This window comes from Elgaria multicarinata, chromosome 3 (assembly GCF_023053635.1).
Source record: "Elgaria multicarinata webbii isolate HBS135686 ecotype San Diego chromosome 3, rElgMul1.1.pri, whole genome shotgun sequence".
NCBI lineage: Eukaryota > Metazoa > Chordata > Lepidosauria > Squamata > Anguidae > Elgaria > Elgaria multicarinata.
The window spans coordinates 53,703,379-53,728,113 of record NC_086173.1 but is presented as its reverse complement, the minus strand read 5'-3'; the positions used below and the strand labels follow the sequence as shown (position 1 = coordinate 53,728,113).

Below are 24,735 nucleotides of genomic sequence, written 5' to 3'. Positions count from 1 at the left end.
ACTGGCGTAATGTGATCTCGCCGGCCAGTCCCCGTTAATAACCTTGCTGCCCTGTTTTGCACCAGTTGAAGTTTCCGGACCGTTTTCAAAGGCAGCCCCACGTATAACGCATTGCAGTAATCCAAACGAGAGGTTATCAGAGCATGGATAACTGTAGCTAAGCTATCTCTGTCCAGATAAGGGCGCAGCTGGTATATCAGCCTGAGCTGATAAAAGGTGCTCTTTGCCACTGAGTTCACCTGTGCCTCAAGTGACAGTTCTGGATCGAAGAGCACCCCCAAACTACGGACCCGATCCTTTAGGGGGAGTGCAACCCCGTCCAGGACAGGGCAAACATCACCTCGCCGGACAGAAGAACCACCCGCTAACAGTACCTCCGTCTTGTCTGGATTGAGTTTCAGTTTATTAGCCCTCATCCAGTCCATTACCGTGCCCAGGCACTGGTTCAGAACAGCCACTGCCTCACCTGGGTTTGATGAAAAGGAAAGGTAGAGCTGGGTATCATCCGCATATTGATGACACCTCAGTCCACATCTCCGGATAACCTCCCCCAGCGGCTTCATGTATATGTTAAACAGCATAGGGGATAAGATAGAGCCCTGTGGAACCCCATGGCTTAGGTGCCACGGCACAGAGCAATAATCCCCCAGCACCACCTTCTGGAATCGGCCATCCAAGTAGGAGCGGAACCACTGCAACGCAGTACCTCCAACTCCCAGCTCAGACAACCTATCCAGAAGGATACCATGGTCGATGGTATCGAAGGCCGCTGAGAGGTCCAGGAGAACCAACAGGGTCGCACTCCCCCTGTCTCTCTCCCGACAGAGGTCATCCCACAGGGCGACCAAGGCAGTTTCTGTTCCAAAACCAGGCCTGAAGCCCGATTGAAATGGATCTAGATAATCCGTTTCATTCAAGAGTGCCTGGAGTTGTCCTGCAACCACCCGCTCAAGCACCTTGCCCAGGAAAGGGATATTAGCCACCGGCCTGTAGTTGTTAACATCTTCCGGGTCCAGATTAGGCTTCTTCAGGAGTGGTCTAATTACCGTCTCTTTTAAAGAGGCCGGCACCACTCCCTCTCTCAAGGAGGCATTTACAACCTCCTGGACCCAGCCGGCGATCCCCTCCTTATTTGATGTAATGAGCCACGAGGGGCAAGGGTCAAGCACACAGGTGGTCGACCGGACTTGGCCAAGCACCTTGTCCACATCCTCGGGCCTCACTAACTGAAACTCTTGAGAGTACCTTGAGAGTAAATTAGCCCAAGATGTTATGTGAACCAGGTCAATGCAGCTAATGAACTGTAATGTAGCTGTAGTTCACCTAGCTAATTCTTTTTGAAATCAATGCAGTTTGCCAGCTTTTAAGTGCAAATGTGTCTATGTAAGTTGCTTGTGGATCACACCGTCTGGCAGGAATTTTCAATGCCCTGAGAATCTAAGGGTTAGATTCAGTAAGTAGAAATCCACATGTATTATAAAAACTTGACAACCTAATACTCAGTTCATTTATGGTGCCTATAGCAAAGCTACATTAAAAAAAAAAAAAGCCTAACTCTTGTTTGTTTGTTTTTGTAGCAGGCACGTATACCCAGCTGGACAAGTGATTTTTTCTCCCTAGGCCTCATCTGTTGTTTTCCATCTGCAGTTATAATTCTACTGTGTACACTCTTGTGCGCTGAGCATGATATAGCCTCATTGATTTTTTCACCTCACTGGTTTGCAGCCTTCATAATCCTCTATTCCCTGAGTGTTCTCGACTCTCATCTGAGTGAAGAATGGTTATTTCTGAGGTGATATTGCAAGCAGATGTAGGCCACTGTGGAACAGAAAATGAAAACGTGTTCTATCCTGCGTAAATCTCCAGGTGGAACATTGGTGTGCGGCAATTCTTTGTAATAATTGTAAACATTAATGTTAGTCCTATGTAGAGCTGACCCATTGAAATGAAAGGGACAACTTAGTCGTTACTAACTTAACTCTCATCCATTTCAGTGGGTCTACTCTATGTAGGACTAACATTGGGTACTACCCAGAGTGTTTGCGGGTGTTCATTGTGTTCAGCTGTACTATCTTGTAATCCTTATAAAAGAGGTGCAGAACCTCTTGCAGCCCAAGGACCAAATTCCATTTTGGAGAAACTTCCAGGGGCTGCATTCGGTTGTTGGGGGGGGGGGGGGCAGGGCCAACACATACCAGCCTATTTTAGCTTAAGGCTCTTCCTGCCAGTAATTAAGCTTTAGGAGAGGCATTTCAACCTTTCAGAATGGGGGCAGGGAGAAAGGTGCAAAAGTTGGGAAACCACCAAACCATTGGTGGTTGGGGAAAAAGGGGTTGGGCCAAGGGAAGGGGTTGGGGCCATCTGGAGAACCCCGGAGGATCATATAGGGACCTTGGGAGGGTTGGATTGGCCCCCAGCCCTGACGTTCTGCACCACGTTCTTATACCGGTATCAGAGGCAGTAAGCCTATATATACCAGTTGCTGGGGAACATGGGCGGGAGAGTGCTGTTACTCTCCTGTCTGGCTTGCAGGTCCCTGTCTGACAGCTGGTTGGCCCCTGTGTAAACAGAGTTCTAGACTGGATTGACCCTTGGTCTGATCAGGCGTGGCTCTTCTTATGTTCTTATGCCAACCCTGTGAGAGAGGTCGATATTAATATTCTTATATTGCAGATGGGTGGTTAAGGCTGAAAGACAGTAGCTTGCCTAAAACCAGAATGGTGAATTTATGGCATGAGGGGGGGAGGCAATTTAAATTAGAGACTTCCTGATTTGTAGAAGCATCAGGTGGGGACAGAACGACCTTAATCAAATTGTGCCCCTGCATTTAGCCAGATCACCATGCATTAGTGATCTTCAAGCCCCCTTTTTACATGTCAGCCCGACTCCTTGTGATGACATCATGCTTCAGGCAGAGAGGACAAGCAAAACAAACAATAACCCCTGGCAGAGATACTGCCTGTTTTAAAGGATAGTTGAAGAGATTAAAATGATATATCTAGCATCTGTAGCAAAGCCATAGGGTTGTGGTTAATTAGGGTGATTGCAAAGTTTGATTTTATGTGATGTCGCTTTATGATGAATGGTAGTCATTACTGAGATATTTGGTATATGATTGAAGCAGATATTGGTGTGGCTTCAAACCTGGCTTCAAACATAGGCTCAGATGCGAGTGGCCTGGCCCTAGAGAATGGTCTGTCAGTATATGACATGGTTGGGGCAGGCCGCATAATCTCTACCTCTCTTTTCCATCTTCAGAAAAAATATATATGAGTAGCCTATCTGGCAGGGTTGTTATGAGGATGAATGAAATAAGAACTATAAAGCATTTGACTTCTTAAGGGGCTAATTACATATTTCATGAAAGCACAGTGTTACAGAGCTCTGACCCTTTCTCCCCCCGAAAAGGAAAGTGGCTTTTGGAAGAAGAAGCCAGTTAAGGAAAGGAGAGGATGCTTAATCCTTTATATGACTGCTGTTCCTCCACTCTAAATTTCCCTTATCCACTATGCTTTTCTCATTAGAAAAACGATATCAGGTGTCTGCAAATAACTACATATTACATACTTGGATGTAATAGGTAGTTTGGCTTTAAATTTTAGAGTAAAATGTATTCTCTCTGAAACCATCAGTAGCTCGTGGAAGCTTCTCCTTGATCTGAAATAGGAACATGTAAAGACTATAAAGGATTTAAAATATGTTCCTACACCCCTGAACTCACAGAAATCCCATTTTCATTTACATGTGCCAGTCAAAGGTTAAATGAGTGCAAGAAAAGTCAAAGGTCCCAGGAAGTACCAAGAGACCATGTATCACTGCCTTTCTTATCCTGGAATCAATGTGTAAACAATGCCTAATGAAGTCTTTAGGTAGAAGGAGCCTATTGGCAGCTTCCGGGCAACCCCATATGCCATGCATGCTTTCCGGGCATCAGCTCTTTATCTTTCTCTGTTCCCAGCAGTCCAGCAGCAGGAGCAGCAGGAGATGATGGTATCTTCAAGTCCAGTTTGGAGTGAGTAAGGGGTGGGGGTTGTGGTGTGTGTGTGTGGAGCCAGGAAGGTTTTTTGCTTCTCGGTAGAATTAGGGAGGAGAAAGGGTAGCTGGAAATGGGTGCAACTTTCTAGTAGCTAGAGAGCCTGGCAGTGAGGGACAGGAGGGAAGACTGATATGTGTTTATAGTTAATTATGGCTAGGGGGTGGCGAGCAGATTTTGGCTTTTTACACAATAAGAGATCAAAAGATTAAATTCACACAGATGCAACCCAGAAACCCCTCATTATACCCTGGAGTTCCGCAGGAGGGGTAAGGTACAAAGGGGTGAGGCTCGTTTCTAGCCTTACATTCTGTAAGATACATTCTGTTTGTGAGTTCCCTTGGTAAAGAGTGTTATTTATCTTCAGAACCATATAGTTCTTAGGGTTTTGTTGCCTACAACAACCCACTTTGCACATAACAGTGGCAGATTGTGAGTTAATTAATCCACAATTTGCTGTGGTGTGTGCCGGCTGCATTCTCTGGTCATTTCAATATTCAGTGCCTGATCTGGCCAATCAGCACTTGCTACGTGTCTTCCAAACCAGGACCCTGTAGGTTAAGCATGGGTTAAACAATCCACAGTTAACCTAAGAACAAACTATGTTTTTTTCAACCCACAATTAACCTGTAGTCAGTCCGATTGGAGTTTGAATATTAAAAAAACCCTATGGAACTTGCCTGGCGCATACTGTGGCAAATCATGGGTTAATTAACCCACGATTTGTTGGCAGCTACATGCAAATAGACCCATTGAGAGTTATTCAGCTCTGGCCTGTAAACAAAGGAATTAATGTCCTGAAATACATAACAAGATGTCCCAGTGACCCAAGGCAATGAGCCACTGAGTGTGGTTATTCCCCTTTTGTAGAATTCCATGGTATGTAATGAGGGCATTTATTTTTAATTATATCTGTGAATTAAGTCTTTTGATCTCCCATCATGTAAAAAAATGTGGTAGGGATAATCATGGATTATAAAATTTTCTTCTCAGAAACCTCCTGTTGATAAGCATAGGGCTAAATCACACATTACGGAATTGGCAGAAACTCCATCTCTGCACAAGTGGTATATCCCATAATGCATGAGGTAGGTTTGGATCCACACTAAGTTAGTTGAACTTAGTTCCTGTTGAAATTAGTGAGACTTAAATTGTGATTAACTTGTCCCATTGGTTTCCATGGGACCTAAATTCAATTAACTTCATCTAGATTAGGGATGGATGAACCAATCTATTTCATAAATCCGTTCCATCCCATTTCCAATTCTATCTGTGCTCTTGTTTTTTGGGTGTGTGTTGTTTTTTTTAGAAAAAGCACCGAATTTTGCATTATTTTTAAACGTATTTTTAAAAACAAAATGGACATTTTGGCACATATTTTATTCTTAAAGCAGGTAGAATGTATGCTTTGAATTCAGAAGATTCCCAAGTTCAGTCCTTTGGCAAAGAAGGCTGTTACACCCCTGCCTGTGAACTTGGGAGACCTGTCTTCATTAAGAGTAGGCAATAGCTACATGGACTAATGCTCTGAACTGGTATACTATAAGGCAGCCCCCAACATTCACAGGATGCCACAGGACTATGTTTCCGCTGCAACAGACTAACACGGCTACCCCTCCAGAAATTGTCAACCAACGAACAGAAGTAAAACCACTCAAAATGAGGGACCAGAGTTTCCTTCCAGGGGTTGTGGCAGGACTCCTATGCAGGCCTGAGCCTGAATACCTCTCTTTTAGAAATGAAGTACTGTGCCCATCTTCCCTTGGAAAATTTGGAACGCGTAAAACTTATGAAGCTGTTCCTGGATTGGGGGGGGGGAGTGTGAACTGGAGAGAGAGGAGTTTGTGCATAGACTGCGGGGGCGGGGAGAGCTGTGGGGAATTATGCTTTAGATTAGTAGTGGTCAGAAGATAGATTTCCGGATGTTTGGGACTTGAACTCCGAGGAGTCCCTGCCAGCAGTCACAAATGCTGGGAGCTGATGTCCTAAACATCTGGAGATGTACTTTTGCCTCACCTCTACTCTAGATTATTTGAGTGCCTGGAAAATTTGGGTTGAGGAGTAATGGAAATGGTATACAGCGCAATGAAACCAGAGTTGGCTGCATGAACATTTCTTCTGGTTTTATTATCATCAAAGGGAAGCAAGTGACTAAACTAAAGCCTTCTGTAGAATTATCCAGTTTCTCATCATGGAAAAAAGAAAGGGTCTTGTAGCACTTTAAAGACTAACTCATTAGCTTTTGTGGGCAGAACTGTTTAGTCAGATGCATCCAATGAAGTGGGCTTCGGCCCTTAAAAGCTTATGAGCCTTTGGTTGTGCTACAGCAGACTAACAACACTAGCTTCTGGAATGTATCACTGGCAACGCACCCAAACTGCTCTGGTGCCTACTTAAGGGCCAAACTAGCCATTATGTGGGAGTTCCGTGATTGGAGCTCCCCATTTCTCTCTTTCTCAGAAATCAGCCACAGGGGAGCATGGGTTGGGTTGGTCTATGGCGGGTGGGTTAGCCTCTTGCCTTTGTGCCATAGCCCCAATCCAAGCTGTATCTCTCCTGCCAGCTCCCAAAGCTGCTATTAATTGCAAAGTTGGGGTGCAAATTAAGAACACAATGCTGTTGGTCTTTCTTAAAAAGCAGTGTGGAGTTTGGGACCATGGCAACTTAAGCTGGGGACTTGTCAGGGTCCCTGTCCCCTGCTCCACAGCCCCAAACCCCCTACGGCTTTTTAAGAAACAGATGCGGGCAGTAGAGAATTCCAGTAACAGAATTCCCACATCATGCCTTCATGTTGATGACGTCGGGTCTGCAGTGCGGGGTGCCGTGGCACTGCATTGGCGCTCCTTCCGACCACCTACAGCAGAAGGAGCGCAGTTGCAGGCTTTCCTGGAGGCGCTGTCACCACCGTGCCTGCCCACCTGAGCGCACACACACACACACACACACACACACACATGGCAGTTTAGGAGTGCCTGGAAGCATCCGCCCCCCTCTTCCAAGGTTAGGGAGAGAGAGAGAGGGAGAGGCTTAAGTTTAGTTTTTGTCTTTCAAGCTGTAAATGCGAAGGGTCTTACAGCTAAATGTGGGAGGGAACAAGGGAGGAGGAATTTTAAAAAATTAAAGGAGGGGTTGGATAATCTGCCCCCCTTTAATTTTTTTTTAACAGCTCCATAGTAAGAGTGACAGATGGCCGATGTCACCATCGCTTCGATCCAAGCTAAAAAAAACTCAGGGTAAGTGCCCGACTTTCTTAGTGCGGAGCTTTGGGGCTTTGCCCCTGGATTGCTTCGGAGTGGGGGATGCGTCCTATAGATCACCTGCCACCACTCTGAAGCTACCGCAGGGGAAAGCGCCCATCTAGACAAGCCCCATGTGTAGTTTGACTGTAATTCCAGGACATGCTGGTTTATTTGAACTGAGCTTTATGAAGGCAGCAGACTGCTTGATCAGTTCAGTAGCATCAGATGGAGTAGGCTGTTGTCTACATAAGCTCAGAAAAGCCAGGTTACTTCTAAGGTGTCCCAGCAGTTAAGTACGTCTGCTGCTATGAAATTAACACAGTTGGCTGCTATTCTGAGAGTACTACTTTGAAATTGAAATTGCTGCATGTGATTATACCATTATTGCTTTTTAATGCAGGCAACAATTCGTATCATATATTCAGGCAGCTGGATTTCCTTTACTCTAACTATTGACTTGCCTTGGACCCTAAAGTAGTGTGAACCAACCCCTGTGGACCTCTGTTGTGTGACTTGGTTTGTCTTCATTTTTCTTGTGGTGCAGGTTTTAACTGTCTGTGTGAGGAGAAGCAGCTGCCTGCAGGAGCCCAGAGAGGAAGCCTAAAGAGAGAGCACAGAGCCACTTCCTACACCAGCATAGCTTCTAGGGAGAACGTTGTAGAGTGGTCATTCAGAGAATTAGGACACAGCTGTAGTAAGTGCAGGAGACTCAAATTTAGAAAGCATCAGGAAGTACTGTAAGAAGGCAAAATTACTTTCACGTTACCTGAAAATAATTCTCAGAGGTTTTTCTATAAAGCGTCTTCAGAAATGACAATAGTACTACAGTAGTAATCTTTAAAAACAAACACAATTCCTAGCCTCAAATGATTATTATCGTTACTAATTCGATTTCCAATAATCTTTTATTTTCTCTTTTTCTTTTATGAGCAGGGTTTTTACTAATGTAGTAGCTACTGGTCAAGCTTCATGCTCATGTGGATAAACCTTAAGACACCCCAAGCATGCGTTTGATGTATTAATGACTGCTCTCTTTTCTTCTTGAATAACATTTATTTCATTTCAGTTAATACAAATTAATTACCTGACTGCACAATAAATACAGCATTTATAATCTTGTTGTTTTGAGAGTATGATTTGTTTTTCCAATTAATAAGTGCTATCCAATTTTGAACAAAATTATCGGATGGGTTTTCTGTTGTGTTTTCTTTGTTCATATCAAAGGACGTGGAAACCAAAAGAGTGTGACATTCGCTGCTTTATGTTGCATGTGTTTTTCTTCCTAGACTTCATGAATGTTTACTACCAGATCCGCTCCAGCCAGCTGGACCGCTCTATCAAAGGGTTGAAGGAGCATTTCCGGAAGAATAGCTCTTCCTCGGGGGTCCCATACTCCCCTGCCATTCAGAACAAGAGGAAAGACACGCCAACCAAAAAGCCCATCAAAAGACCAGGTGAGTCCAGCATTTTAGGCACCTGTTCCTTGTCATCTCCTGTAAGATCCAAGCCTGGTAGCTTCCCTTGCTTTTTAATCAGTCTGTTGATCTGGGCAAAGGTTCCCTTTTGTTTTGTGATTGTTATTTGATCCTACATTAAGTGTTTGTTCTAGAAGTTTCAGTTTTAGTAGGACGCCAAATCTTGCCATGCAGTTAGCCATGAAAAGACCCTTACATAAAAGCTACATATTCACTGCTTTTTGTTTTTTTTAAAAATGAAGTGATTATAAGGAAAATAATGGGTAGGAAAACCCTCATTCCCTGGGCTAATGCTAGCCCAAGACTCTGATGCATTTCACTGGCCCCGGTGGCCAGACTTGCTGTATCTATTCCTGTCCTGGCCAGGACCCCAGATCACTCTAGATCTCTGCTCTATAGGTACAGACAAGTTTCCCCCCTATTGCATATCTTGTACCACCAATTCCAGTAAAAGTGCCTAGGTTTCCTTAAGGGCATCTGTGCTCTGTTGTGATCATCACTATGAACAAGCTAAAATTTCCTACATATCCTCTACTTTCAGAGACTTTGCTAGCTAAAGAAAATTAAGTTTCACCAAGCATTTATCCGTATATACTGCTCAAGTGTAGGTGTAACTGAATGTGCTCCCTTATGGAACTCCCCACTGTGGATCCCCAGTATAATGGCAAAACAAATCCCTCAGCTGAGGTTTCTTCACAAAAATTGCTCTGTGGAGCATTTCATTTTAAGGGCTTCTCAGATTTTGCATTTCTTATAGCATTTAAACAATTCTACCACCAAAAGAGTTCTCTTTAAAACTCCTCTTTTCTGAGTCACAACTTTCTGTGAAGATTCTCTTGCCATTTAGCTGCTGATCATTTTTTTTAATACAATGAGGTAGAGCATAGCTCTCTACTAAACAGAAATGGTAAGCATTGAGCAGAGAGAACAATGATTAAGGCAGCTGTTCTATACAAGCTCTTTTCCTGTATTTTGGCCAAATGGGTTCACAGCATTGCTTCTGGTGTGCAGGGGGGGAAAAAACTAATTTACAAATGAAATGGAGAATTGTAAATGCTCTTATGCATAGAAGACATGAGTGGTAGGGCCTTAGAACAGCCAGAGATTGAATTATGAGGCATGAAAATGGCATGTTGTAATTGTTTTGTGTCTTTTTCTTTTATCATCCTTATGTGAATGACAGTCCTCATCCCAGGTAAAGTGTGTGTTCTGTGTATCCCTTCTGCAGCTTTGCAGAACTTTCTAAACTTCTGTATGCTAAGATGCCATTACAGGCCTCTATTACTACTGCTAGCAAAAGGTGTGCTTTGCATATTCCAAGGAGATATCTGTCCATGGAAACCTCTAATGCTATAGAGGTGCATACAGTATTGCTACCATGTCCTAGAGTTCTTCCTGAAAGCTGACCAGTACTGAGAGAGAGCATGAGATGATTTAGGCCATACTTCTGAATTAAAGTCAACTCCACTGTCTATGTGTGTGTACCTTAGTTAGACTACCAGACTTTCCCAAGCAAAGTTAGGGAACAATCCTGTGCATGTTTAGACAGGAAAAAGTCCTGCAACTCCCAGCATTCCAAAGCCAGCCATGCTGGGAGATGCAGGACTTTTTCCTGTTCAAACATGCACAGGATTGCACCCTTAATTTACTGAGTTAAAGACTTTCATCAAAGGCCTTTGTCCTTTTCCAAGCCTGGGCTTGAAAGTGCTGGTTTGGCTAAGGTATACCAGTCTCTCTGGTATGTCAGGCAGTAGAAACAATGAATTTTGCACCGTTTGTCTGCCTTTGACATTTCTGAGCTGGTAAATTATTATTATGGGTGAAGAGGATGGGCAATTTATTGGAACAAATGAGACTAATTCACATCCTTAAAGAATTTTGTCAGATGTACTAACCCACTTGATCATAGAACCTCTAATGCCAAATTGAATGAAACAATTGCTTCCCACATGCTGACTGTACTAAGTCTCCCAGTTATCTGAATTAGTGTGTCGGGCAGAAAACTGGAAAGTGATCAATCGGAACTAACTGTATGTGTCTGAAATAGACCTGCAGTGCAGCAAATCTTAGAAAATAATGGCAGATAATTGTGCCTTCATAATTCTTTGGCAGATGGTTTTATTTCCCAGAAACTATTCAGCTTTCAAGGGCAGCTCTAACGGTGAAGTTCTAACATCTCCGTCAAAATTGTCGCTCTTGGTTTCTTTTGTTGCAGTGTAATCATTCCTTATTTTGTCTTTTTATCTGTCTTGAATGAAAGGCAAAGAAATAACGCTTCCATTTTCTGTGCCAGTGCTTGACAAATTCATGTTAACTCCCACCCTCCTAGCCAGTTTTAGGTTTCCAGGTTGAGTTCCATGGTTTTAATGGAAGGATAGTCTGCACTACATATCTTCTTTAATGAATGAGTTAAATTGACAACATTTAAAACAGTGGCAACTTATGGCCCTCCAGTGGTGTTGGCCTACAATTCCCATAACACTTTGCCATTGGCTATACTGGCTAGGATGATGGGAGTTGTAGGCCAAAGCATCTGTAGGGATGCAGGTTGCCTAGTCCTGAGATTTAAACCTTACCCGAGAGTCCAGGAAGCAAAATTTGGGGATAGCAGGAGGTGGGGGGAATGCGGAAAACCTATTATATTCAAGGATGCAAGTGATAAATCCTTACCCAAAGAATTGGGCATAATTTACCTTTTTAATGTATGGACTACCCTGTTTCCCCGAAAATAAGACAGTGTCTTATATTAATTTTTGCTCCCAAAGATGCGCTAGGTCTTATTTTCAGGGGATGTCTTATTTTTCCATGAAGAAGAATACGGTACACATTTATTGTTGAACAAAAAAAAAGGTCTTATTTTCGGGGGGATGCCTTATATTACAGCGAGAGGCAAAACTGGAAATAGGTCTTATTTTGGGGGGATGTCTTACTTTCGGGGAAACAGGGTATCAAGAACTCCTAGGAACTCAGCGAATCAATGATTGCATCAACAATTCAGCAACAGTGCAATCAAAGAAGTTAGATGATTTTGTTTGTTTGTTTGTTTCATACCAGGGACAAAGTTGGCAGGTGGGCCCCAAGCCAAGGGAGGACAGACTCTTACAGTAAAAATCTTTTGCCCCATTGTGCGTAAATTCTCTATGGAATTATTCTGAAAATACATTCTTCCTAAAGAAAGGACCTGTAGCAGGGGTGCAGAAACTCAGGCCTGGGGGCCAAATCTGGCCTGCCAGGGTTCTCCAGAAAGGCACACCCCCTTCCCCAACCACCAATCATTGGGTGGTTTCCCAGCTTTTGTGCATTCACCCGCCCCCACCGCCAACCCTGTTGTTCTAAAAGGTTTTGATGCCTCTCCTAAAGCGTAGTTAAAACATGCTGGTATTTTGTCCCTGCCCCTTTTGAATTTGGCTCTGCCCATGACTGGAATGTGGCCCAAATTCCAAATTCTTGGAATTTGGCCCTTGGGTGGAAAGAGGGTCTGAACTAGAGTTCCCCCCCTCTCTGGGCTGGCTACAAGCCCATCTTTTGGCCACTAACCCACAGTAAGAACATCACTGGGTTCATATCTTCTAAAATGCTTGCAAGAAGATGGTGCTGTCAGGTCATCTGTGTAGGTTTAGGAGCAACAGCCTGTTTCTCTTCTCCCTATCCGATCCCTGTCTCTACCTTTGAATATGATGCCTTCATTAGTAACCACCATGCTGTCCCACTTGGTTCAAAAGCGCCTAATCGGGAGAAATAAACCTAGAACAAAGGCATTTGGCTTCCAATAGAATCCATCAAGGCCTAATTAGGATGCTAAGTACTCTGCTCTTCAGTTGCACTGAATTAATACCCAGCAGCACTTGGTGCGTCTGGAGGTAAACATGGTTAATTGTTCTTATGCAAATTTGTTAGAGGATGTTGAGACGTGCAGGGTCCTTATCTGTGGAGAGCATGGAGGACTAACATTGTAGTCTTGCATTGGGAATAGCTCGTACAGATGCTTGCTGCATACATAGTAGCTAAACTCATATTGATGTTACCCACAGAAAATAAGGATGCTAATTTCAATTATGTGCCCGTTCTTCAGAATCTGGGTGGCTTTCCATCTAACGTTTTACAGTCGTAAAGCTCAACAAAGTAGCATTGGTAACTTGGTTTCTGGAATCCTTTTGCGTGGTTCAAAAAGCTTTTAAAAGGTTTCATAACGGTAAAGGAAAAGTTTAATTTAGTGAAACTGCTAGCCTTGCTTTCAGATGCAAAGCTCGTCAAAACAAGACATCCCCTGGGCAGTTTGTCGTCATGATACTATTCCACTCTAATAATCCACAGCTCAATCAATCGTTAAGAATGGGGGAAATGAGAAAGTGTTTGGATTCTTTCATTCTCCGCAACCACTTAACTAGATCTAGGCTTATTAATGTAATGATTAGTCTCATAATTTATTGAAAGATGTGGATTTTCATTGGAGCTATCTCTTGTAAAGGGAGCTCAGTGCTTATAGCATTGTTTAAAGTGCTCTGAATATATGTTGCTCGTGATTATGACAACCCATTTATGATTCCCCCAAAAATACTATTTTAAAATTTATTTTATATGGCCTAACCAAATAGGCAAAGGTTCAACATAGAGTCTATGCTATCTATTAACTTTATTGCTATTAACAAATTAACTTCAAGATTTTTAAGTCTCTGATGGCAATAGAAAGGTATCTGCTTTGCCCTGCTATCATGATCTTTCCACATGTTGACATTGGTTGAATAATGCAGTGATATTCTTGCTACAGTGACACAACTTGTTTGAGGAGATTTATGTTGTTTGAGTTCTGTTCCTGAATGCCATTCTGTCGACTTGCCATCTGTAGCACATATCAGAGGCTACATTTGCCTTCTCTGGGGTATACTGTACATATACGCCCCACTGGTAGGTTCACAAAATTGTAGGTGACCTTGGGGCCAAATATTCCCACTGTTAGTAAAGTGCATTCCATAGGTACAGCTTAGTACTAATATCAAGATAATCACTTGCAGTAGTGCAACTATTCTGTTGCAGCACATAAAATGCAATTGTACCATGACATCTAGTCTAAGAGCTCCTTCAGACGGGGGGAAATCGTGTTTCCTTACCATAGCTGTGCTTCCTGCTTCTCTTCTGCATTTGCAACGAGCCGTAATTACATGAGGAAGAAAGCAGCAACCACATGGCTTGTACAGCTCAATGCAGTTGAATGGGACAGCACCCTCTAGTGGGCATTTTGTAGTGCACCTTTCCTTACACACAGCAGGAAAACCTGACAAATCCCAGAAGAGTTGGGTTTTTTGAGGTTTATTTTTTGAAGCTAAAACCGAGAAATGGAGTGGGAGACGCACAGGAGGCTGACGTCATCATCAGAATGACCTGCAAACATCCATGAGTGGCCACTAACGAGTGTGCTATAAAACGCTGGTTTAAAGATGCTCTAAATCGGGTATGCTGTAATTGTGATCTTTTAAATCAGCAATAGCACATAAGATGTTGCAGCCCCTGGAATGTCTGGATGTTGAGGTTGGGCTATTTGGTTGTTTTTTGAGCAAAACTGTGGGGTGTTTATAGTAATCCATTTTAAAATAAAGAGTTTGTCCATTTTTCCCCCCATTGGAAAGTTCATAGAGCTCTTCACGCCTTGCCAATTTTTTTTCTGTTCCTTGGTTGTGTCTACAGTGGTTGTATGTGTGATCTACTGAAGCAGTGGCTGCACTCTTGGTGTATGTGTGGGGTTTGTGTACACCTATGTGTGCTCGACTCTATTGTTTTGCTTTGTTGCATGTTCACTAATACTTTCTCATGTGAAACTGAGGTTTGTTTGTGGACTGATATTTTAACGCTTTCTCTTGTGCTTTTTTCAGTGTTTCTTAGTTGCAGCATCCTGCTTCAGCTACCGTTTAATGCTGTCTTTTTCGTTCTTTTTTAAATCCACTTTTGTGGTGTAATTGATGTGTATTCGAAAGTACAGAACCCTAGGGTGGGGGAGGGAAATCGCTTCAGTCTTTGTCTTTCTTTCATTGTACAGTTCGGAAAGAGGGTTGGAGCAAGGATGGGCTATGCAATTAGCTCCTGGCTTCTATTGTCTTTGGCTCTAATAGGTGCTAACCCTGTGCTACAAGGATAGAGCTTTCTCTTTACTTTGGCTTCTTGTTAGAATCCTGATCTAGCCATGGTGACAATGCTCAGAAATAACACACAGTCTATACTTATTTCTATGGTCCATGGATCCCTTATGTGCCCATTGAGGGTAAACCACTGCGGAATCTGGTGGCTGCTATAAGATCTTAGAACACAATCCTAAGTCCTTCTGGTTGTGGCTAAAAACCTGTAAATTTTATGTGGTTTCTGCTAAACCGATAGGGGAATAGTTAGGGATTTTGAGGATTCAGTATGTCTGGAAGATGTCTGAATTTCCCTAACTTCAGATAGTGAATGCAATATGGATGGTGCAAGAAAAAGAAATCCTTCTGTCTGACAGGGTCAGCCATATGGAATAGGTAGATCATAGCCCATGCTTGTGTTCACAGACCTTGGGGCAGGTAGACCACTGGAATGTGGAATCTATCTACCTGATGTAAGTAGTTGCTGCTTTCAGACATTGGATGTTGTTTAAAGTTCACAGCTTGCTTCCCTCCCTCAAAATTCAAAGCAACTAACAATAAAATAAATACCATAAAAAAACCCACAAAATAAATAAGGAAATTAAACAAAGGTAGAAAATGCACACTAAGAACAAAAATAATAGAAAATAATTGGCAGGGAATAAAAAATCAACAGAAACAGAAAAGAGCAAGGATCAGCCGTTGAGTAAATGCAGCCTTGACAGCCTCCCTGAAGTGCCACATCTTAATTCGATAGTGAGGCCAACTTAAAGATGGGGCCAGGCTGACTTCCATGGGGAAGACACTCCATAATGTTGTTACCCCAATGACAAGGCCCTGCCTTTTGGACTCATCTGTGGAACCTCAGCTGGTGGTAAGGAAACTCCTCTGCTGATGGAACTACACCGGCTGCCTATTTGCTACCGGGCCACGTTTAAGGTTCTTGTACTTGTGTACAAAGCCCTAATAAACAACTTGGGACCAGGATACCTGAGAGAGAGCCTTCTCCCCTACCAACCTGCCCAGTCACTGAGGTCATCCGAGGGCATGCTCCTGGTGGTTCCACATAGAGCCATCCTCCGAATGGAGTCCACCAGGGGAAGAGCCTTCAGTGTGGTGGCCCCCCTCCTATGGAATTCCCTGCCTCTGGAGGTCAGGCAGGCGCCAACTTTGTACTCCTTTCGGCGCCTCCTGAAAACATCATTATTCCAGGAAGCCTTTCCTTAATGACCAGCCACGGTTCACTGTACATTTGGCTTCTTTTAAAAATCTATTCTAAAGTGTTTTGTTCTGTTTTTATTTTATTTTACCTTGTACACCACTCCGAAATTTTGAATAGGGAGCAGTATATAAATATTGTAAATAAATAAATAAATAAAACAATAAAACCCAGACAGGACCTCTGATGTTGAACAGAATATACAGGAGCCTGCATGGAACCCACACTGCCATGACATCATGCTGCTTCTCTCATGTGTGACACTGGCCTTTATTCCAATTGAAGGATGTATGCATTTATATGTTCTTTTTCATATATCCTCTATTATCCCAGTGCTTCGTGGTTTGCAAAATTTATAAATTAATAAAATACAAAATAAAATCAACTAACTTCAAAATAGATTTTAAACAATATCAATACAACCAGCATAATGTATTATTTTATTTTGTTTGCACAGAATTCTAGATCCTTGCGACTGTTAATCCCTATATTATTATTATTATTATTTTTAATACAATGTTACTATTCCATACTAAGGCTTGACAAAAACAATACTACTGGAATGATTATTCCATGCTTTGTATTTATTCATCTGGAAAATCTTAAATATGTCACTGAAATAAAGGATCTGGGTCACATGGGCAGCATTTGAAACCAAATTAACACAGTTAGGGTTCTTCAGTTTCTCAAAGGGAAATGGTGACTGTATTAAAGGGCACAGAACCGGATGTTCCTGAGTGTGTGTGTCTATACAGAGCATTCTCACTGTAGGCCCAACACTACCATGCTAGATTTGGTAGACAAAGCACTGGTGGAGGGTTGCTTCGTGTTTTGTTTCTCTCTCATTCATTTCCAAGGTCTCTTTGTCTCTCCTCTCTTGTGGCTCTGGTGACAGGCACGATCCGTAAGGCTCAGAACCTTCTGAAACAGTATTCTCAGCAATGTCTAGATGGGAAAAAGGGGGCCTCTAACCTCATTCCTATGGAAGGTAATCACTTCTCTCTCAGTATAACGCTTGGGTTCTAATTTGGGTACTGATCTTCCTTCCTTATCCATGGCTTCTGTTAGCCTTTAGCCCCACTGCTGGCATAAATTCAGGTTGCACAAGAAATAACCTGTCTCCTTTGGGACTCAAAACAGCATGAAGAGCAAAGAAGTGGATACAAAAGATAGGGTGGCAACTAACTTGTTACATTTATTTGTCTATTTTATTAACCTTGATATTTTATTAACCATATTATGTGCTAAAAAAAGCTATCAAGACAACAAATTAAAACAATAAACACTTAAAACAATTTGAAAAGAACAAGAACATTAAACAGTAAAGCATGAAAATATTAAAACTGCGTAATTCAAAACGCAAAATTAAAATGTTACATAGCTCTGAAGAGTTGTGGGCCACTTAAATTTAAAGACCTCCAATCGGTGATGCAGTTTGACTGGCTAACAGAAGTTTGGTGGTAGCTTGGTGATCTTTCCCTCCATGTTCTGTCCTTATTCAGCTCTATCTCGGAAGGTAGTAGCCCTTTCAACCTTGACCAGATTGGAATTGTTAACATGATGCACAACATCCTGCTGTCCCTTCCTCCTTTAGGGGAGTATATATCAAAATAAAGGCAGCAGGGTCGAAATGATGGTTGTGCTGCTTTTGACTCTCAGCCAGACGTTATGTCCATGTCTTTATCCTGCTTGAAACTGCTACTACAGCTGTGGTGTTCAAAGAAGGGGTGCTAGGTAGAGTTGGCAGGAAAACGCTGGTAAAGGTCTGTCGAGCAAATAAAACCTGAAGTGACAAGCACTCGTGAGTGATGGTCCTGGATAAACCACTCCTTCTGTTAATGCCCGCTGACATCTCGCTAGGTCATGAGCATGATTTACGGGTTAAGCACCTTTCCGATACCCTGGCTGACAAGCACGGGCCAGCTTCTGGTAAGTACCATATCAAAACGTAAGCTGGCTGATTTAACTCTTTGTTTTTAGCATTTCTTGTGCTATTCTCTTAAGACGCTTTCAGGTGGAGATTCCCCCCCCCCCGAAACTGTGTGCCTCACATCTGCAACCTACACACCCACCGTGCTGATCTTTGTGTGGGTCCCTGCAAGTTTAAAAGGCAGCCTGGGGGCTCGCAGGGTCAACATGGCTGGCACAATCCAAATGAGTGCCCCTTGCCTATATTAGTTGGGGCTTGATTCCCTTTTGTCATTCTGATCTCCTTCCCCCAGTCCAGTTTAATGTTACAGTGATAAACTACCAAAGAGGAGTTTGCTGTCTGGGCAACCCCTTAGGTAGGTGGTTGTTGTTGTTGTTGTTGTTATTATTATTTCTTACCCACCTCTCCATTTTGAGGCGGGGAACAACAGTAAATATAAAATACATAAAACTGAATTAAGAACATAATATACATTGTTAAAACATCCTAAAAACATTCTAAAACCATCCTAAAATTCCACTGGATAGGCCTGCCAGAAGAGATCAGTCTTGATAGGTATTTCCTTCCTACTTAGGAATTCCAGAAACTTGGCTATTGATATCCTCCACTCTTCATTTCAGTGAAGCCTATTCCCTGTATTTTTTACACGTAGCTTTCTCTAATGTGAGTAGATGATATGTTCCCACAGTCCCAGTGGGAAGATATAAGAAGAATTGGGATAAAATATCTTTTCCCTGCCTAGTGTCTTCAAAGCCCATCTTTTAATAGTATTTGTGAGCATTGCTTTTCAAACCCAAGTTGTAACTTCCCTCAGAGTGCAGCCTGGTGGTTGCCAGAGACTATCTGGGGAAGATGGTAATTTGCTGCCTAGAATTGGGCATGATGATATGCTGAAGTCATGAAATGCTCTAGCAGAGCAAGGTTCTAGCGAAGCTTCCTGCTGAAAGCCCTCGTCCCCATTCCACAATGTCCTAAAGTTCCAGAGTATTGAGGGCTGGTGCCCCTGAAGTCTTAATTTCCAGCTCTATCATCAGGTAAAGCCAGTTGTTCAACAATCTAAAATACAGTACAGCCCAACAATGTGAATAGGATCCTTGGAGACATGTGTACACCTTTTTACAATAAGGTGTGATTCCATCTTGCCTAAAAGAAGCAGTGGTTAGACCTTTGTTGTTGTTGTTTTTAAAAAAACCTCTTCTGGGACCCCACTATATGGATAATTTCCTGCTAGTCACCAATACTCCATTCTTGGGTTGGCATCTCAAGTCCAAGGGTTTCTGGATGAGATGGATTATCTAGATCCATTTCAATTTGGCTTCAGACCTGGTTAGGGGACAGAGACTGCTTTATAGAATCATAGAATAGCAGAGTTGGAAGGGGCCTACAAGGCCATCGAGTCCAACTCCCTGTTCAATGCAGGAATCCACCCTGAAGCATCCCCGACAGATGCTTGTCCAGCTGCCTCTTGAAGGCCTCTAGTGTGGGAGAGCCCACAACCTCCCTGGGTAACTGATTCCATTGTCGCACTGCTCTAACAGTCAGGAAGTTTTTCCTGATGTCCAGCTGGAATCTGGCTTCCTTTAACTTGAGCCGTGTCCTGCACTCTGGGAGGATTGAGAAGAGATCCTGGCCCTCCTCTGTGTGACAACCTTTTAAGTATTTGAAGAGTGCTATCATGTCTCCCCTCAATCTTCTCTTCTCCAGGCTAAACATGCCCAGTTCTTTCAGTCTCTCTTCACAGGGCTTTGTTTCCAGACCCCTGATCATCCTGGTTGCCCTCCTCTGAACACTCTCCAGCTTGTCTGCGTCCTTCTTGAATTGTGGAGCCCAGAACTGGACGCGATACTCTAGATGAGGCCTAACCAGGGCCTCATCTAGAGTCATCTTGGTGGACCACAATGCTGGTGGACCACAATTAGATAGGACGAGTCTGCCCCTGTTGGTACTGCTGGCCCTCTATAGTCAACCATACTATCTCTCTGAGGCAGCACTTTGAAATGGGATTTGGAGGTGCTGTATTACAGTGGTTCCAGTCCTTCATGGTGGGGTGATTTCAGAATGTAGTGCTGGGGGACTCCTGTTTGATGCCCTGGTCGTTAGCCAGGCCGTTAGATGGCACTCCATCTCGTCCCCCTGTGCAATTTAACATAGACCTGAAACCACTTGGAAAGGTTGTCCAGAGTTTTAGGATGTGATGCCTTCTCAGTGGTTGCTCTCAAGCTCTGAAACCCCCTTCCAAAGGAGGCTAGGTTAGCTCCCTCTCCGTTGTCATTCCTCCATCAAAGACGTTTTTATCTAAGCAGGACTTTGGCATGAAAGCCGGTCTGCTGCTGGAGGAGTTTTTAATGGTTTGGATGCTGTTTATTTCTTTTATTGTATTTTTAATGTATTCATTTTTATATTTTTAATGATGTTTTTGTTTGAATCTCAGTTTTAGTGTTAGGCACCTTGAGTGCCAGTTTTGGTAGACAGTCAGGATATAAATTTAATACATAAATAATAAAATAAATGTCCCGTTCTCAGCTGAAAGACTGGTTATTTTAGCTGATTTCTTGCAGTGTGAGGAAATTTTTTGAGGTATCATCTTGGTTATCAGTTGAAGTATGGTTTTTATTCCTGTTCCTTATTGGGCATCATAACACATTTTTGGGAATGGAGTGCACTACTAAATCAACACCATCTGAGCCCCTATTCTGTGTCACAGATGATGTTGCACTGTTTATTTTAGAAATGGGACGTTGGGTCAGGATACCAAATATAGGTGTCTATATGTCTATAATGATAAGGAAATTTAAGTTTTTAATTGGCACTTTCAGCTTATTAAACAAATGTTGATTGATACTCCCTAATCAAATAATTCATTTTAATTTCCAAATGTTAAACTAGATGAGGAAGGGGATAGATCCTTTGTATGTTGGAATCCTTTAGAAGAAATTCTGTTAAACAAAGGCACAAGTTAATCAACAGTATGGATGTTTATACTAATTGAAGAAGGTGCAAGTGAACGTGTGTTTAATTATTCACATTTCGCCTTCCTTTCCATACTTGCACATGGGTGCTTAGAAGACTTAACCCTTTTTCACTATCTAGTAAATGTTGACATAGTTGTATACCAACCAGAAGACTGTGAAATACCTCATTTATACCCCAAGATGCAAAGTGTATTTACTTTGGCACGTTTACTGTATGGGCAGGCATATGGTAGTTTAAAAACAATGTGCTAGGGGCAAGCTGTTCCATTCTAGAGAAAAATCACAGATGTGTTTATAATTCATGTAGCTAAAGGAAATTGACGTTTTATATGCATATGCAATCCCCACAGGGAGAGATGACATGTTGGACATGGAGATTGATGCGTACATCCACTGTGTTAGTGCCTTCATCAAACTGGCCCAGGGCGAGTACCAGCTTTTGACGGAAATCATCCCAGAACACCACCAGAAGAAGACATTTGACTCCCTCATCCAGGTCCCTTGAAAACTTAGCATGGCTCCTTCCTTTGGCTTTTGTGCAAAAAGCAATGTTCACTTCTCTAACTCACCCCAAATTTGTTTTGCTGTAGGAGTCATTAGACAATCTCATGATAGAGGGTGACAACATTGTCTCGGCAGCCCGGAAGGCCATCATACGTCATGATTATTCAGCTGTGCTCACTATCTTCCCCATCCTGAGGCACTTGAAGCAGACAAAGCCAGAATTTGATCAGGTTTTGCAGGTAATTGATCAGCAATCAAAACTCAGGGTTGTAAAATTTGGTTAGGTACAATAAGAGTGCAGAATCCCATTATTTGTGGCAGGAGCAGGGCCTAAGAGAGGGTTTTAGTAGTAGTTGTGAATTGGCCTCCACCATGCCACAATTTCCAACACAAATGTCTGAAAACCAAGCAAAAGATAAGTAGTTAGGACTAAAATGGCAATGGACACTCAAGGCTAGTAAATGGAACAGACGGTCAAAGGAGATAGTCCACAGGAAGCAGGAGCTGAAGTCCAGCAAGAGCTCTGGTTGGTCTGGGTTGGGACATAGGAAGCAATCTATGAAATTGGTAATGTTAAGGTTACACCATGATGCACAGAATTGGATAGAGATCTCTTATTCTTCAGAATTCTTCAAACAAAATTTGTGTTATTTATTTTCTGACTTATCAGCTGCCATCTCAATGATATTGTCACTCAAGATGGCTCACAATAAAAGACTAGAGACACCAAAATTGGCAGGAAACATATCCTATGTGCCAACCTGAACTTTTAACAGTCTTGATGTGCTCCCTAAAAGTGTACAAAGAGGGCCTCTTAAGAGAGGTGGTTCCACAGTAGAGACATCCCTGTTTGGGATCTCTTTTAGACTGATTTAATGGACAGACAAAAACTGGGGAAAAGCAGCTTCTGAAAATATTCATAAGAGGGAAATAATTTCCCAAGATATATTAGAACCAGGCAACATAGAGCTTCATAAGTATAGCCAGTGCCTTGAATTGTGGCCACAAGACGATAGGCGATGAGTGCAAATTGTGGAGTGGTGTCGGTATGTTCCCTTCTCACAGGTGCACAGCTACACTTTTCACCATCTGAAACTTCTACACGGTTTCTATAGATACTCTCTGTAGAGCACATTGCAAGAATCAATCTAATTATCACATTATAAAATAATAACAGTAATGTGATCTTTATTGAGGGTACATTTTACACACAATTTGTGCATGGACAGTTGGAAAAAGACTAAAGACAGGAGCGGTTGCTTAATTAGATTTGTCCCTGGCCAGTAGCGGGAAGGCACTCTTGAATCTCAGGTTACCAAATTAGTGGGAGTGGACTGGGGAGCTCAAATAGCGTAATGGGAAATGCATTATTGCACTTATATTAACACAGGTAGGAAATTTAGCAACCCAGAGGATGGTACCTTAATCCTTGAGCACTCAGGAAACAGACAATGTCCCATTGAATGACTAGACATTTTCTAGACCAGCTGAAGAAGCAACAGCCTCTAAAGTTTGGCAACAGTCATTGCACACGAGTTAACTGCAGATCTGTTACTGTTGGAGCCGGGCCAGCTGGGCCGGATCTTTCATTCTGGCATTCTCAAGGCTTTGTTTGGCGTGTGCTTGTAAACATCAATTTTACAGCAGCCAGTTAAATATCAGATGTGAAGGTTACGACCCTTCGGATCAACGAGCACACACTGTGTGTTCAGGGTGGGGTGTTAGTTGAGTTTTACCTGCTGCTGGGCAAAGCTTGTGTGAGTTTTCATAGCCACAGCAGAACTGTGAGTGATTGTCTGCTGATTCTCAGTGTAGGATAGTATCCCTCTCTCTTTCTCGTGCTTGTCTCATGTCCTGTGCTGTATATTTCAGGGCACTGCAGCCAGCACTAAGAACAAGCTGCCAAGCCTCATAACTTCAATGGAGACCACAGGAGCCAAGGCTCTGGAAGATTTTGCAGACAACATCAAGGTACCTTGTTGTCTCTCTGCTGGTTATCTCTGTAGTCACACAGAGTAGTTGAAACGACCTGCGCAAATGTCCCATTAATTAATAATTTTTTTTAAGGAGTGATCTCCTTGATTTTAAAATGTGTGCTTCTAATGAAATTGATTTGATAATGTGTCTTAACAGGCAGTATTGCCAACCATATAGGTGATTCCAAAGAAAGTTTTGTAAATGTTCAGCCAAATGTTCATTTGGCTAAGAGCACTAATTATTGATGGACCAAATGTAGTGGCCATGGAGACTACTTAAAATCTATTTTTGTCCATGCATCTGTTTTTGCAGTCACCAGTAGATGGTGCCTTTGGCCTTCAGGGCTGTAGAAGTATACATGTTTTCAGAATATAATTATATAATAAGTTGGGAATAGTTATATGCCATACATACACATTTTTAACATCCATCAAATCTGTTTTTTCTCCCTAGAACAATCCTGACAAGGAGTACAATATGCCAAAAGATGGGACAGTTCATGAACTCACCAGCAATGTATGTAATGCCAATTCAGAATGTGCCTTGGTAAAATCAGTCCAGTGACTTCTCCCGCCTTTTGTTTTCTTTGTCATAAAATAGTAATAGCCTTCAGGGCCAGCCCTACTATTAGACAGAGTGAGGCAGCTGCTTCAGACAGCTGAGCTTGGGAGTCATAACATAGGTAAGCATTTCATTTATTGTAATTTTACTGCCAGCCAGGGCCACCTTAAGAGAGGAGTTGAGCTGGGCAGCTACGCTGGTCACCAAAATGTGGAGGCCCCAAATGATCCCTGAAGGTGGCAGCAGGAGCTATGTGATGGCGGCGGCTCTAGCTCCTCCCCAAAGCTGGTGTTGGGAGGGCCGTATCCACATGCCCCTCCATTGCTAGTGGGAGGGACACACGCCCTGCTACTCCAATTCTCTGGAGCAGTGGACCAGTGTGTAGCTCCAAGGGGCATCAGCCTTCCCGGCACTCTGGAGAGCAAATATACAGCAGGAGAGCGCTTGGCACAGCTCTCCGGAGTACCACCCACCTGATGTCTAGCTCTGAGAACCAGTATTTGGCTGAGCCCAGGTTAGAAAAGACAGGGGGGGGGAATTCTGCTTGCCCCTGTGGACACCATGTTGGCCAGGGAAGAGGAAACACAGCCAAAATAGGAGCTACCTCATCTCTTCTCTTTTCTTCCCATGTGACCACTTTAAATATGTAGTCTCTCAGCCCTATGGTTCAGAACCTATGGGTATATGCCAGGCTTTTGCAGACTGCAATAGCTAGGCA

General features: G+C 42.8%; 1 protein-coding gene across 3 annotated transcripts in view; it reads left to right on the top strand.

Annotated features, from left to right (window-relative positions):
* Positions 1-24,735, top strand: part of EXOC7 (exocyst complex component 7) — a 46,917-nt gene that overhangs the window by 8,890 nt on the left and 13,292 nt on the right. Inside the window, exons 6-13 of one of the 3 annotated variants that reach the window (XM_063120330.1) lie at positions 8,559-8,726; positions 9,931-9,942; positions 16,969-17,061; positions 17,934-18,002; positions 21,326-21,471; positions 21,566-21,718; positions 23,352-23,450; positions 23,910-23,972. In XM_063120330.1, the coding sequence (XP_062976400.1) occupies positions 8,559-8,726; positions 9,931-9,942; positions 16,969-17,061; positions 17,934-18,002; positions 21,326-21,471; positions 21,566-21,718; positions 23,352-23,450; positions 23,910-23,972 (803 nt within the window). The remainder of the gene's footprint in view (positions 1-8,558; positions 8,727-9,930; positions 9,943-16,968; positions 17,062-17,933; positions 18,003-21,325; positions 21,472-21,565; positions 21,719-23,351; positions 23,451-23,909; positions 23,973-24,735) is intronic. The other 2 variants (XM_063120329.1, XM_063120328.1) reach the window with 2 other exon arrangements.